The sequence below is a fragment of the Pleurodeles waltl genome, chromosome 2_2, assembly GCF_031143425.1.
Source record: "Pleurodeles waltl isolate 20211129_DDA chromosome 2_2, aPleWal1.hap1.20221129, whole genome shotgun sequence".
In the NCBI taxonomy this organism is placed as follows: domain Eukaryota; kingdom Metazoa; phylum Chordata; class Amphibia; order Caudata; family Salamandridae; genus Pleurodeles; species Pleurodeles waltl.
Window position 1 is genome coordinate 1,139,111,679 of NC_090439.1, and position 16,469 is coordinate 1,139,128,147.

General features: G+C 45.6%; 1 protein-coding gene across 1 annotated transcript in view; it reads right to left on the bottom strand.

The window, feature by feature from the left end:
* Positions 1-16,469, bottom strand: part of MROH1 (maestro heat like repeat family member 1) — a 1,237,492-nt gene that overhangs the window by 801,842 nt on the left and 419,181 nt on the right. The window contains exons 11-12 of the mRNA XM_069221041.1: positions 15,498-15,611; positions 1,135-1,208 (exon numbers count right to left, since the gene is read on the bottom strand). Coding sequence (XP_069077142.1) covers positions 1,135-1,208; positions 15,498-15,611 — 188 coding nt within the window. The remainder of the gene's footprint in view (positions 1-1,134; positions 1,209-15,497; positions 15,612-16,469) is intronic.

Below are 16,469 nucleotides of genomic sequence, written 5' to 3' on the forward strand. Positions count from 1 at the left end.
AAGGTACCGTGGGACTCCCACTTCGACGACTGGGATGATTCAAGCATGTGACTCCATTAAAGATCCAATACTGGATAATCCTAAGATTCAACCCAAATGTGGGGACTTATGATACACTGGTTGTCCCCTATAGCTCATCATTGATAAGGGATGTTATTGGAACAGGCATGAAAAAACACCAGTAGAATGAAAGAGGTCAGCATTGAGAAAAGGTGGAAACAGATATTAAGCTTGGGACAGAAATGATAAATTGTTTAATGGATCATTTGGAAAAGGTGGGGTCTGAACCTAAGATGTGACAATAAGAACATACCATACAAGTTGGATTTGAAGGCTACCAAAGCAGGATCTGGGCACAAACAAGATAATAATCCAGAAACTATTGTTGTTCTCATCTCCAAGGGGGAATAATGATACTATAATGATTTATTTCAAGTCACTCTTGGTGTACCGTATATGCAATGCAGGAGTGGTATTGGGAATGGATGGGTTAAATTTAACATATTCAATTCAGAGATGTTATAAATTCATATAGTATGTTATCGGGACCAAAAATAAATAAAAAGATGTTTAAAAATGTTAATACCCACATTTGTTTTTAATCCTGATGAAGCAGTCTGCCTCAGAGTTTAGAACTCCTGGGAGATTTAATGTGGAGACTACTGGCAATCAGAGTAATTCTGATAATCCGACCCTCAAGAAACAGGACTATAATGCAAATTCCTCCCTGTTGGTTCAGATAATGGTGTGTTGTATGTGCTCTGAATTAAGAGAGTTTGTCTTGAAAAAATTTGAGTCATGTATTCTGACCTCATTTCCAGGAGAGAGATATGAGGCATAAGGAAAAACCTGGACTCAAGCGTCACTTCCAAGGAGGTATTCATTGCTGTCATTCTTGCATGTAGGGAAAGCTTACTCCAGTATTGAACATTCCAAGCATGTGTATCTTGCTGAACTTTAAACATGTATCAAATGATCATGTGCAGTACCATCTACTTCAGTTCCACAGCTGAATATGTACAGAAGCTTACGATTAAGATGTTGGCTGAAGAAATCAACACATTTTATAAAGACTCTCATTGCTACTCTCTGCTCTATATCAAATACCTTAAAATGCATCAAAAGGAAATGTACCTTATTGTTGCTATCCTGGAGAGGAAGTTTCATGGATGCCAAAATTAGGTTTTTCTTGCCTTCCATCTGAACAGCTGAAAGAGATGCACAACTGTCATGTTACGGAATCTCTAAAATGCAACAAAACATGACTGCATATTTATGTCAAAAGGTCAGTTGAGGTACTTACACATTGACTATTAACCTTTCACCAGAAGACATCACAATCCCATTCTGCAAATTCTATCCAAAAGGGACAATCTGTACTGCATGTCTAAATAAATATCTGACATGTTCAGCCAAGATGATTTTCAAAAACTAACATCATACTGTGGTGAAAACTCCCCATGGCAACCCAAAGTACACAAAACAGTTTAGGCAGCTCCAAATGATCTTAAACATAATTACTTGCTTAATGGGTTCTGAAAGCAATTTCTCTAACTTCAGACGGCCTGTATCAGGCATGCTCTCTCAGCAAATTCTGAGTCTACAACAAGTACGGATACAGTAATTTAACACAACGTAAAATGCTACAAACATGGGCAGGCAAATATGGACAGGTGACCAATATGCTCACTGTCCCTCTCTTGAGAAAAGTCAGTTTTTTTTTGTAAGGGAATACAATTCCTTGCAACCAAAACTAAAATTCCCAAAAGGAATAAGAGCAGCAGATCTGGTTCACAAGTATTATTCAGGGATGCAACGAAAGAAGAAATTACCACAACTGTGATTACTCCCTACTCCTAATACTCGCTCTATTGCCTTCACAACTAGTTGGGAATTGCATATACCAGAAGATGGCAATGTTCTATTTAAAAAAAAACAAAAAAAAAGTTGTCACTTTAAAGCCTTATGTACGCCTGTGTACAAGTGCCCCTATGCAAGCCAGAGGCCTATAGCTGCGCATCATCAAACACACTCCGTTCACAATTTTTGTTCTCCGAAATGAAGGTTTTTTGTTCAGGATATTTCAATTGAGAGGGTGGCTGGTTCAGTATTTTGAAGGAGAAAGAGCACAGGCTAGGAGAGCTGGAATCATCTCAAAGACAACATTTTACTATTACATCATGCTCTTTTCCTTTTCCAAATGGATGGTAAAATGACTACATGGTTTAATACACTTAGACGCAAAGGCTAGGCTTCAAGCAAACCAAACTACCTGGCCAAAGCCTGTGTCTTTGAGTTTTTTTCAGACAGTAGCACTCTGAAAAAGCATGGAAAGTATCCGATGATTCTGCTAACATACATCTGCAATAGGGGCTTACCTTTAGAATGGCACCAATGTTGCTCCTTATTTTGGTGGAAATGACAAGAAATCCTTCACAAGCAAGATAAAGGTAGATTTTGACTATGAAGAGATTCTTCAGAACGATCAATGTTTTAGCCATTTTGACAATGAGAAGACAGTTGTCCAAGCAAGAAAATCTATGTTACAGGAAGCCATGGGCTCAGAATGTGTATGTATTAATAATGCAGAAACCAGGTTTATGTTCCACAGAGTGACAGGACATTTGGAAGGAGACAGAAGATGACAAAGAAATCAAAATGACACCTCGTGATGTAAATGCCAACCAAGGAAAATGTATCAGAAGATTAATTCAAGTAATAATGTCTACAGGAATCCACTTTCTTTGAACTCAAATGGAAATTAACAACAATACATCTAAGGATGCTTTCTGGGGATCTAAATGAATGTAAACTCAAGTGACAAGTATATTACTATTACATTTCTCAATGGTCCCAAAATGAAAAAGGAGGGGGAGACTGAATAACCATACCACATCTGGTACTCAGGAAAACAACTTGTTTTAGAGTAGTGAGACACGTTTGTCATTGACAAGACATGGCTAAAGACTGGGGCCTGGCCAGCAACCCAAGATGGCAGGCATGGATTGATCAGGCTCCATACATCCACCACAATCCTCGTTATAGGGCAACTTACAAATTTATGTTTACCTCCTGCCTGCTGCTGTGGTGGCCAAACTGTTTCTACTAGGCCTCAGGGAGTCATAATACTGCAGTCCGAAGTCCAGGCCCTATTCTCAATCCAAGCCAGTGAGCCTCTGTACTGGGCCCTTCAATACAATACAATACAAGAAAGAGAAAGAGACAGACAGCCATGATTGTAGAGGCATTCACATGTATGCTGGGGCACCTAACCCACAAGGTAAACTCACCAGAGATGAGGTTCCAGGATCACTGGAGGCACCAATGACTGTGAGAGGAAGGCAGAGTTGTGGTTGGGTCCATCAGTAAGAACTCTTAAGACTTGCAGGTGATGGTTGCAGCTGGCAGGGTTTGGATGACAAGATACCACCACCTTTAAATCCCTCTGTGGTCCTGGCAAACAGCCCCCACGAAGACCTGAGAAAGTGGCAGAGTGAAGAGGTAGGTCTGTGAGGCTCCACCTGATAAGTGCCCTGCGAGGGGAGATGCGGAGCCAGGTAGCGGCTGCTGGTGGGGACATCCCTGAGACCAAGAGTGAGTGCAAATTCAGGGAGCGAGACCTAGACTGAAAGATTGTGCTAAAGCAACAAACTGTCACAGTTGGTGACTAAAAGAGGTGGTGGACTGAAGGCCATCCAGCCTCCTCACCATGAACAGTGGGAATTTCTATATATTGTAGACAAAGGGGGTGGCCGGACTGTCAAAAAGACCTACTTTTGAAGGAGCTGGAAGAGGCCCCAGGTTTGCCACAAACAGTGGCTGACACCACTGGAGGCACAGAGGATACCCAGTCTGGGAGTCTTCCTCCTCCACTTAAGACACAGACAAAGATGCAATCAAATGAGCCTGTCCACCCAGTAAAGCCTTCCTATTCTTGGTCAAAGACAGAGTGCCCAAGGCTATGCAAAAAACCAAGATAGAAAAATTCTGCATACATTTCTACATGGAAAGGCTGACAGCTCTGAAGAGGCAGTGAGTGAAACCAGCACAGTGATCATCACTACAGAAGACATCTTAAAGGCTGTGAAATAGACCAAACATTGGTTCGCTTCAAATGAGAATTGATGCGGTGTATCTAGATTTACTGAGGCCAAGTGATGCAATTTAACACTCCAGGCCACAGTCTCACACCTCTCAAATGCCTCAAGAAGCATTAAAGACTGAGTTGAAGGCACCAAGGGAATATCACATATGACCAACTTAAGAATCATTTTAATACCAGAGGGAGTGAAAGGCTCAAACTGCGAACAATTCCTCACTAAAAGGCAGAAATCCTGGATACTTCTGGAGGAATCCTCACAATGTTTTGTAATTAAAAGGGCTCACTTCTCCCTGAAACGCAGGCCTCCTCCTGGAGTTCTGTCCCACTCCATCATTGTACAACTACTCAATTGCATGGGCAGGGATGCAATTCTTAGAACAACTTAGCATCTGGGGAAGGTGACCTCAAAGTTCAACAAAGTGACGTTAATTCTAAGACTACAACTGGTTGGTCAAGCAGCAAAAGCAATGCTTTTAAGCAGTTAAGCAGAAAACTGAGAGCTATGCAATTAGACTAGGTCTTGATGATCTAGGTAAAGCTGAGGGTCGATTTCCAAGCAAGGCACAATTTACTGAAACCCCAGAGGTGATGTGGACATCAGATACAGATGACTAACAATCCACTGAAAAGGATGTAAATCTGGGGTGGGCCTAATTCTAGTTATATTTTGTAGAGTATTCATGACATTCGGTCTTCCAGATAGCTAAAGTGGCCTCTAGTAACACCTACACTTCTTAAAAATGACCAGAGAAAGAAATGGCATGGTTGCAAGGAAAGCTTTCCCATCACATCACACATGCCTTACCTGGCTGCCACAATTCTGTAAGCCGACTGTGTGACCTCTGCATGCTCACAAAGGGTCTAGGTGTTTCACCCATAGGCATCCAGAATTACCTCCTCAATGACCCTTCACAACAGTAAGCATAAAGCGGTCAGACTATCATGCTCTTATCTTGTACTCTTTACATTGAATTACTGATTTACCCAGAATCCTGTTTTAGGAGAATTAAAGCAGCCACAACCTATGTATCCTACCTGCTTATGAGGGCCATTAACCTTCTAGCACTAGTCTGTTTCACTGCAATATACTCTCTTTCAACACAGCTGGTGTTCACGTCATTCATAGCCTCTCTACCACCATAATCCCTAAAATAAGGTATTAATACTTTGACATTTTAATTATGCTTTTTGGATGACACCACGAATAGCACATTTGAAAAAAGCTAAATTGTCCTAATTAACGCAGTATCGCTGCCGTTTTAAACTGCTACATATATCTTTGATAAGATTCCCAGTATTACAGGATGAGCTGATATCAGCTACATGTAAAAGGTACTTTCCAGTAATCCTAGTACTCCTCCAGGGGACTTGTCAGTATGATCGGGTGCACTGAACTTCCCCTCCCAAGTCCACGGTTTGGTGGTATGGGCAAGCTGGTTATTTGTGGGGGAATGGGGTGGGGGTGAGAGAGAGAACTTTTAAACAAAAAATCTAATGTTTAGACCAGCATATTTTTGGAAGCCTACTGACAGTGCACGTTGATTGTATTCCACTTAAACTCTTTTTAAAACAGAGGCAAGTAATTAACAAAAATAGTGACAGAATCCACTTCGACAATTATTTTTTTTGTTATAGAAAAAGGAGAAAAGACCGTAAAAGGGGGTAAGGTGAATATACCCTGAGTCACAGGGTATATTCACCAAGTCAGTAAACTGCTCTGCCACTTCATAGCTCCACCGGCAAGTGAAGCCCTTCTGTCCCTGAACCCTGACCTCTGTCAGGAGTTTGAGGCCCTCCTCCACCCGCAGGCTTCTTTCTGCCTGCACCTCATCCCTGGTGTCTAGTGGGAGAGCTCTGCTCTTCTACCAGGCTGCCCTCTGCCTCTCTCTTTTTTCCTCTTATTATTTATGTGCTGTTTATTGTTTGCCTTTAGCTTTTTGCGCTCTTTCCTTCGTTTCTTTTCCCTCACTTCGCTCTCTTTCTCATCACTCTCGCTCCCCTCCGTCTCTCACTCCCCGCGCTGCTACCCCGTGGCCCGTACCCTTTTTTTGCCCCGTTTCCCGCTCCTGCCTCCCAGCTGTCCTCTCCTCCCTCCCTGCCCCCCTACTTAATAGCGGCCTGTGCGCAGTAGGACGAGCAAGCTCACTGACCTAGTCAGTAAAGTGCTCTGCCACCTCGTAGCTCCACAGACAAGTGAAGCCCTTCTGTCCCTGAACCCTGACCTCTGTCAGGAGTTCGAGGCCCTCCTCCATCCACAGGCTTCTGCCTGCACCTCATCGCTGGTGTCTAGTGGGAGAGCTCTGCTCTTCTACTAGGCTGCCTTCTGCCTCTTTCTATTTTTTCCTATTTGTGTGCTGCTCATTGTTTGCCTTTAGCTTTTTGCGCTCTTTCCTTCTCTTCCTCGTTTCTTTCCCCTCAAAACCTGCACCACCACCACGACCTAGGACCCAAAACAACCCACCCGCAACAACTCTCTGAACCCAAAACCCCTGAAGTGCATCTTCCTCAACGTCCTCTCCCTCCATAAGAACACCACAGAAATCTGGGACCTCCTTGACAGCACCACCCCGGATGTTGCATTCCTCACCGAGACCTGGACCAACACCACCTCAGGCCCGGACATTGCCATCGCCATCCCCAGGGATACAAGATCACCCGGAAAGACCACACCAGCCGCCCTGGAGGAGGAATCGCCATCGTCCAGAGGTCCAACCTCCGCCTGAACACACTCCAAAGACTGAAAAATCCACAAATCTGATGGAACACGTACATTTCAAGCTACAGACCAGCCTGACATCCACCATCAAGGGAACCATCATCTACCGCCCACCGGGATCTCGTACACCATTTGCCAACTCCATTGTGGACTGCATCTCCACACAAGCCATCTCAGCCTCCAACTACACCTTGCTCAATTTCCACCTCGAGAATCTACAAGACCTCAACATCGCAATCCCTCCTAGACAACCTCCAAAACAGGACTCTGACAGATCGCGACGGAGCCAACTCACTCAGCAGGACACACCCTTGATCCCATCTTCACTACAGGAACCTCCGCTACCTTAAGTCACACCATGGAACTCCCATGGACAGACCACCGATGCATCCATTTCACCTTAACACACCCACCGTCATCAGACCCCAAATCCAACCATCACATAGAAACCGGACAAGTATAACCAACCATCAGCTCACCGCCGACATTGCCGCCCCCACCATGGCACACAACCCAAACACCACAACATGCACCTTCCACAAATGAATCACTGACTGCGCCAACACCATAGGTCCCCTCAAAAGAACAACACCCACGCAAAGAGAGCCAGCTGGTTCACCCCTGAACTCCGAGAATCGAGACACACCACCAGAAAGAAAGCCAGTTGACAGAATCTCCTCACAAGCACACAACAGCAAAGAACTCTTCAGCATCAAGGAGTTCGCCCAAACCAAGAGAAACAATGGACATCCTACCCTCACAGGAACTCTGTGACAGACTCAACACCTACTTCCACCACAAAATCAAGACCATCTACAACAGTTTCAACAAGGACAACCTACGCGCAGAACCCCCTAAACCAAATCTGGACACCAACAAGCCAACAATCTCCACCTGGACACCCCTCTCCACCGAAGATACGTTAAAAACTATGAAGTCCATATACTCCGGGGCCCTCACGGATCCATGCCCCCATCACATCTTCAACAGAGCTGCAGACACCATCGCCCCCAAACTCTGCCTCACCATCAACCGGTCACTAGTTGCAGCCACCTTCACCAACGACTGGAAACACGCCGAGATCAACCCCCTTCTCAACAAACCCTCGGCAGACCCCACCGACCTCAAAAACTTCACACAAATTTCCCTGCTTCCATTTCCTGCGAAAGCCATTGAAAAAGCTGTCAACAGCCAACTCACCACGTTTTTAGAAGAGCCCAACATCCTCGACATCTCCCAATCCGGATTCAGGTCAAACCACAGTACCAATACAGCCCACCTGCCACAACAGACAACATTTGCACCCTACTGGACAAGGGAGCGACGGCAGCACTCATCCTACTAGACCTCTCGGCGGCTTTCGACACAGTCTCCCATCACACCCTGATAAGAAGATTTCACAAAGCCGGCATCAGAGACAAAGCCCTTGACGGGCTCCAATCCTTCCCCTCTGGCAGAACGCAATGAGTGAGACTCACCCCCTTCCTTGCAGATCCCACTCCCACCACCTAAGTACCACCCCATGGACCTTCCCTCAGCCCAACACTGTTCAACTTCTGCCTGGCCTCGCTAGCCACCCTAGTCCGAAGCTACGGTATAAATATCTCCTACGCCGAGGACACCCAACTCATCCTCTCCAACGAACCCAACAAGGCCAGACAAAACTTCCACAAAGGCATGGAAGCAGTCGCCAACTGGATGAGAAACAGCTGCCTTCAACTCAACACAAACAAGACAGAAGTACTCATCATGGGCCCACAACCCAACGCATGGATCGACTCCTGGTGGCCGCACACCCTCGGAAACCCGCCCACCCCCCACCAGCCAAGCCTGCAACCTTGGAATCATCCTGGACCCCGACCTCAGCATGAATCATCAAATCAACTCTGTCACCTCCACCTGCTTCCGTACCCTCCGCCTCCTACACAATACCTTAAAATGGATCCCCCTCGAACATAGAAAGACCGTAATACACACCCTCATCACCAGCAGACTGGACCATGGCAACGCGCTCTATGTCGGAATCAACAAAAAACTCCACCTGCAAATTGCAAAACATCCAAAACGCCACTGCTAGACTGGCCTTCAACCTACCCTGACACTGCCACATCTCGCAGCACCTACGTACACTGCACTGGCTCCCCATAGAGAAAAGAATAACTTTCAAGATCCCATGCACACAAAGCCCTCCACAACACCGGACCAGCCTACCAGAAACCAGCGACTCAGCTTCCACGTACCCCACAGGGGCCTACGCTCAGCTCAGCTCTCTCTCGCAGAAGTACCCCACATCAGGAAAACCAGAACAGGAGGACGCTCCTTCTCCTACCTCGCAGCCACTGCCTGGAACGCCCTACCCATCCACATCAGACAAGCAACATCCCTCCTCAGCTTCACGAAGAACTGAAACATGGCTTTTCTAAACCACCTCACTGGTATACACCACATTCCCCCCACCCCCAGCGCTTTGGGACTCTAACGGGTAAGTAGCTGTGCTTTAAAAACACTTATTGATTGAGTCAAAGGGCCTATTTGGGGTGGGCGTTGGTAACGGGGTAAGGGGGGGATGATGGAGTCAGGGGAAAGCACACAAAATTACCCCTCATTAATTTAGGCGCTACAGTTCGTTTGAGTTTGGTTGCACTCAATTACTAGTGACATACAGGTATCCATGATAACTGGACAAATTACTAAGATTTAAATAAATGTACATTCACCCAAAAAAAAAAAATCACCAGGATCAGCGTCATAGATTCGGTTCTACGAAACTCAACGTTCACTGGCACACCAAAAAGGTGCAGCAAAACAGAACAAATCCAAATAATCCCCAAAACAATTATAAATAAAAGGTCGCAAAGAAAAGACCCTTTGTGTTCATGAGCTACTCTGACGACTTCCGAGATAAAACAGGATACATTACTCAAGGTTTTTGAGGATAATTAAAATGCATTCTGATGTGAAAATTCTTTTACAAAATTCCAGGCACGTCAAAACAAGTGATATGTTGTTTATTGAACCCCTGCCATGGTCTGAAAGGCAAGCAGAATTTTTTTGACAATTTTGCGAGATTTGTCAATTAGTAGGCAAAACTGATTAGACCTACTTCAGTTTTTACCTAACGTTTCAATGTACAAAGGCTGGGTGGGGTGAGATGCATCAAATTTCCAACAGATAAAGCAGCACAAGTAATTGTGGGTATACTGTTGCATCCACAGCGCGCAATCATGGTTTGAGAGTGCTCACATGTCAATATACTTTCTACCAAAAGGTAACAATTTATCCCATAAATATGATTGAAAAACAACTTTTGGTGTGACTGGTTGCTTTCAGTCAAGAGAAACAAGAAGATGGCCAACACTTGATTCAGAATTGCAACCGTATTCAACATCATCAGTCAGTAGCCTAGTTCACTGAAGGCCCAAATCCAATGAAGTCACCATCCTGGGGGAAGCAGCACTGTGCCACTAACAAGCAAGATGTTTTGGCTGTGCTGATTTGTGAAGGCTGCTAGAGTGTGCCTTCCGAGAGACTGAGCTGACAGGCAAGATGGTGGAAAGGGTTCAGAGGCTGTAGGTATCGCGTCAACAGTGCTACTGGTTGGTAGACACAGTGGATCCCTGCCCAGTGGAAATCCTTAAAAGGTGAAGATTATAGAGAGCAGCCAAGGGCGACGAAGTGGCCAGGGCTACTTCCCCACATGAACACCACCCCCCAAGTCTGGTTTACTGATCAGGGGCCTGTCCTCACAGACAGGTGAAGAATCTGAGAGTCATTCCATGGGATATATGTGGTCCCCCAATCATCAGCTGGGCAGAGGCTGATCACGCCTTGAGGAGTAGGCACAGAAACTGATTGTTCCCCCATGGTGAAGATAGTGCCTCAGCCCCTCATGTGTGTTGCAGCCTAAATTAAGGCAGCAAGGCTGGATGGACCAAGATGCAGTGCACTTGGACCCCCCCAGATCTACATGGGGCTGTATAGAACTTCAGCTCAGATGGACATTGTACAACTCCCCTAGCCACAGTGCTAACTGGAGTGGTGCTTTTGCTGGCTTCTAGTGGGAGGATGGGCACCAGTCATCGGAGGGGAAGTGGGGTCAGGTAGACAGCAAGCATTCTGCAACATTGGGCCCACAGGGAGATTGGGGAATTGGACCGGAGGAGACGTATGTTGGGGGTTGTATGGTCAAAGGAAAAGAAACAACAGCAGATCAGGCTGCCTCCCTCTTCTCCACCACCAACCTCACCACACACCAAGGGACATGCATCCCTTCTGCCTGGGAGCTGCTGGAACACCCCAAAAACTTCAAAAGGGAGAAGGACAAGGTATTCTAGTCTCATGCAAAAATGAGATGATACAAGACCTTGCTTGGTGAGGATGCAGAGCCCATGAGACACTACCCGCGGAGTGTTATAGAGAGCAATTAGGTTCAGTGGAAACAATCCTTCAAGCAACAGAAGACACTATAGCTAGAGGACAAAATGTAAGAATTATGAGTGTATGTATAACTTATTCACCAGGATGTGAAGGTACAGCTTTCTCTTTTTTAGTGGCAAAACTGTGGAGAGATATGCCCATTAGGTTACATAAGAATGAAGATGAAAGTTCTTTCAGGAAATCTTTAAAAACTTGGCTGTTGTCTAATTAGGACTTGATAAGGACTTGTATGAGGCTGGTCTGGTTTGTAGTGGGTACCTTGGGTACTTAAACCTTATACCAGGTCCAGTTATCCATTAATAGTGAAGTATTAGTGTTCTAGCAGCTTAGGCTGATAGAGGTAGTTATAGCAGTGCAGAGCAGCTTAGGCTGAACTAGGAGACATGCAAAGCTCATGCAATACCACTTATAGTTACACAGTACTTACACAAGTAAAGACAACACTCAGTGTGACCAAAAAAAAGGTATATATATGGGTGACAGTACCAAAAATATCTTAGAGACAATACTCATTCTGGAGTGAAGTATTATACACAATATATACACTAGACACCAAAATTAGACAAGTAAATAGTCATAGAACAATGCAAACAATAGGAAATGCCATAGAATGCAATTAGGATAAAACTGGTCACACACAAAACATATACTAAGAAAGTGGAATGTGAATCACAAATTCTCCCCTAGACAAGTGTAGTGTGTGCAGAATCGCTGGGAGAGTAAGAATACAGTAAAGGTATGTAAATTACCCCACCCAAGAGCCCAGAAAAGAAGAAGTAAAGTACTACAAGATTCCTTAGGACACACTACACCTCGTTATTGGGATTTTGCAGTAACCAACCAAGTCTGCAAAGAACAACTGCTGGATTCCTGGACCTGAAGACCTGCAAAGGAAGGGGACCAAGTCCAGAAGTTGAAAGAAGTTCCAGGAAGGACAAGAGTCCCTGCCAAACCAGAAGAGGGTGGAAAAGAAGAGTCCCCGGTTAGTCGAAGACTGAAGGAATGCAACCTAGGAAGATGCCAGCGGGTTCCTGAATGATGCAAAGGATGTCCCACGACGTGAAGATCGTTGCAGACCTGATTTCGTATTGGAAGTCGCCAAAAGCCTTGGCTCCAAAAAAAGGGTATTTTGAGCCAAAATGGTGCTGGATGGACCAGGAGGAACTTGGGGACCTCAACTCAGTGTGAGGAGGAAGAGGGGTCTCTAAGCACTTTAGAGAGCCCTCACGATGCCAGCCAGCACCCCTGGAGGTCCCAAGACACGGGGATAAAGGAGGTGCAAAATGCAGTTAATGCAGCACAACAAAGGAAGGTCCCACACTGCCGGAGAACAACTCAGCCAGTTAGGCATTGCAGGACAGAGTGCTGGAGACCTGGGTCAGGATGTGCACGAAGGAATTTGCAATGAGTATACAGAGGCCTCAGGAGGTGAAGATGACACAGTACTCAAAGGTACCGTTGCTCTCTGGGAAGGCAAGGTCTTACCTCCTCCAAATTGAGTCAGCAGGACCTCTGGACAGTCTATGTCAATGATGTCCACCCTCTGTGTCCTTAGGAGCACACTTGCCGCTGTGAGAGGAGTCCAAGGGTACCGGTCATCGTCTTGGAAGGTGCCTGCTGGAGCAGGGGAGTGACTCAGTCACTCCCCTGGAGATTTCTTCGATCCTTCTGGTGCAGGATGAAGACAGGAAGTCACCAGAGTGTGCACGTCGTGGAAACTGTTGCAGTTGCTGACTTGGAGCTGAGGTTACCGAAGAAAAGTACCTCTTGTGGATACTTTGTTGGAGTAGACTGGCTTATGCAAGGAGGGCACCATCTCTGCCCTTCAAAGCATTTCCAGAGGCTGGAGGAGGCTTCCCCTCCCCTGCCTGTAACACCTATTTCCAAAGAGAGAGGGTGTAAAACTCTGCTCTCAGAGGAAATGTTTTGTTCTGCCTTCCTGGGACTGGGCTGCCCAGACCTCAGGAGGGCAGAACCCTGTCTGTGAGGTGGCAGCAGCTGTAGCTGCAGTGGAAGCCTCAGACAGCTGGTTTGGCAGTACTGGGGGTCCATGGTGGAGCCCCCAGGATGCATGGAATTGGCTCCCCAATACCAGATTTGGCATGGGGGGACAATTCCATGATCTTAGACAAGTTACATGGCCATATTTGGAGTTACCATTGTGAAGCTACATATAGGTATTGACCTATATGTAATGCACGCGTGTAATGGTGTCCCGCACTCACAAACTCCCTGCAAATGGCCCTGAACTATGTGGGGGCGCCTTTGCTAGTGGCAAGAGTGCCCTCACACTTAGTAACTTTGCACCTAGCTTGTGTGTGCTGGTGGGGAGAAAATGACTAAGTCGACATGGCACTCTCCTCAGAGTGCCACGCCCACCTCACACTGCCTGTGGCAAAGGTAAGTCACCCCTTTAGCAGGCCTTACAAGCCTAAGGCAGGGTGCACTATACCACAGGTGAGGGCATATGTGTATGAGCACTATGCCCCTACAGTGTCTAAGCAAAACCTTAGACATTGTAAGTGCAGGTTAGCCATAAGAGTATATGGTCTGGGAGTCTGTATAACACGAACTCGACAGCACCATAATGGCTACACTGAAAACTGGGAAGTTTGGTATCAAACTTCTCAGCACAATAAATGCATACTGATGACAGTGTGCAACTTATTGTAAAATACATGTAGGTCAGCAGTCCTCCTTCTTTCTTCAGGTTGCAGGGATCTGGGGAGCCCCTAAATACTGAATTTAGGGGTGTGTTTAGGTCTGGGAGGGCAGTAGCCAATGGCTACTGTCCTTGAGGGTGGCTACACCCTCTTTGTGCCCCCTCCCTGTGGGGAGGGGGCACATCCTTAATCCTATTGGGGGAATCCTCCAAACTCAAGATGGAGGATTTCCTAAGGTAGGGGTCACCTCAGCTCAGGACACCTTAGGGGCTGTCCTGGCTGGAGGGTGACTCCTCCTTGTTTTTCTCACTATCGCCTCCAGACTTGCGGCCAAACGTGGGGGCTGTGTACGGAGGGGCGGGCATCTCCACTAGGTGGAGTGCCCTGGGGCGCTGTAACACCAGGCTTGAGCCTTTGAGGCTCACCGCCGGGTGTTACAGTTACAGTTCCTGCAGGCGGGAGGTGTGAAACACCTCCACCCAGTACAGGCTTTGTTCCTGGTCACAAAGTGCACAAAGGCACTCACCCCCATGTGGGCAGAAACTAGTCTGGAAGTGGCAGGCTGGCAGACACCGGTCAGCCTAGCACTAGCAGTTGGGCTGGCATGAAGGGGGCATCTCTAAGATGCCCTCTTTGTGCATTTTTCAATAAATTCCACACTGGCATCAGTGTGGATTTATTGTGCTGAGAAGTTTGAGACCAAACTTCCCAGTATTCAGTGTAGCTATTATGGAACTGTGGAGTTCGTGTTTGACAAACTCCCACACCATATACTCTTTATGGCTACCCTGCACTTACAATGTCTTAGAATTGGCTTAGACACTGTAGGGGAATAGTGCTTATGCACCTATGCCCTCACCTGTGGTATAGTGCACCCTGCATTAGGGCTGTAAGGCCTGCTAAAGGGGTGACTTACCTATGCCACAGGCAGTGGGTTGTAGGCATGGCACTCTGAGGGGAGTGCCATGTCAACTTAGTCTTTTTCTCCCCACCAGCACACAAAAGCTATGAGGCAGTGTGCATGTGCTGAGTGAGGGGTCCCCAGGGTGGCATAATACATGCTACATCCCTTAGAGACCTTCCGTGGCCACAGGGCCCTTGGTACCAGGGGTGCCATGTACAAGGGTCTTATCTGTATGCCAGGGTTGTGCCAATTGTGGAGACAAAGGTACAGTTTAGGGAAAGAACACTGGTGCTGGGGCCTGGTTAGCAGGGTCCCAGCACACTTTTAATCATAACTAGCATCAACAAAAGCCAAAAGGTTAGGGGGCAACCATGCCAACAGTGGCATTTTCCTATAATGCCACATTATACCAAGAGGCAGACAGGCCATCAGAAAGGACTGAAATAACATAAGACAGGCTCAACAGCAAAATGATTTGGCAGCAATAAGTCCTTTCCTACCCTGGATATAGTGGCTATTTTTTTGTAATCTTTATTCTTATAATTGTCCAAAAATGTATCATTGACCTCTAGGTGAACATTTACATTTTACTCAAATTCTACTCTACCATATACATCTATCATGCACGGTCTCATATTTATGCCCACTAGTAACAATAGATTCTTGCTTACTTACAGGCAGAGTTTATAATCTGCTTCATGATGACTAGAGTCCCCAATCGTATCTTCTCATTATGGTTCTCAAGTTTTGGAAGTATATAGGCGAGCAACCTATCTGGAAACGAACAGGCTGCAAGAAAAGAAAAAAATAAATCAGAAACATCCTTTAAATGTGGAGAATGAATGCCAGAAAAGAAGGCAACAATGCAATAGCCATGTGGTTATTAAAATAATGTAAACACCTTTACTGAATATGGATAGTCACAAGTTGATGTTCACGTCTTTGGTAGGTGTACTGAATCCAAACTTTATTACATGTAATTGTATTTTTTCTTCATCAGAATTGCTGCCCATAAAGCTACCACCGTCAGTAGTTGTCTCAAGGACACTCACAACATATTCATTTTAAATTGGCTTCTCCAATGATGGCATTAAGATCTTCAGAGGTCAGACAGACTTGCTTTGGAGTCAGGATCTCAACTCCAGGTTTCAAGTACAGATTTGTCATCCCACTCCGCCTCAGCTGAACTTAGCAGCTTGGCACCTGAAGTACATCTGTCTGCTCACTAAAACTGCCTCCAGAATATATAGAGAAACAAAGTTATTTCTAACAGGAATACCACTTTCTAACTGCGATACTGCAGACAGAAGGAATTTGATGGCTCAAATTGTGAGCCTATTATAGTCTTGTTGTCTAGATCCCAAGAAGGTGTTGGGATAATTTTGGAGGAATAATTATTTTTATAATTCCATAAATGCCTTTGTGACTAGAGTTTTATAAACAGATTGTGACTGCCACAGCCAATAAATGTACTCTTATATGTAAGCCATGCCTGACAATTTTAATATCATGAGATGAGTTATAATATTCGCAATCAATGCATTAAGAGGGTTCTGATATTTAAAATAATGGGAAAAACACTTATTTCCTGCACAACAAGCACCCATAAAAGGGGAATATCTCTTGTCTGAGAAAGGACGGATCTTC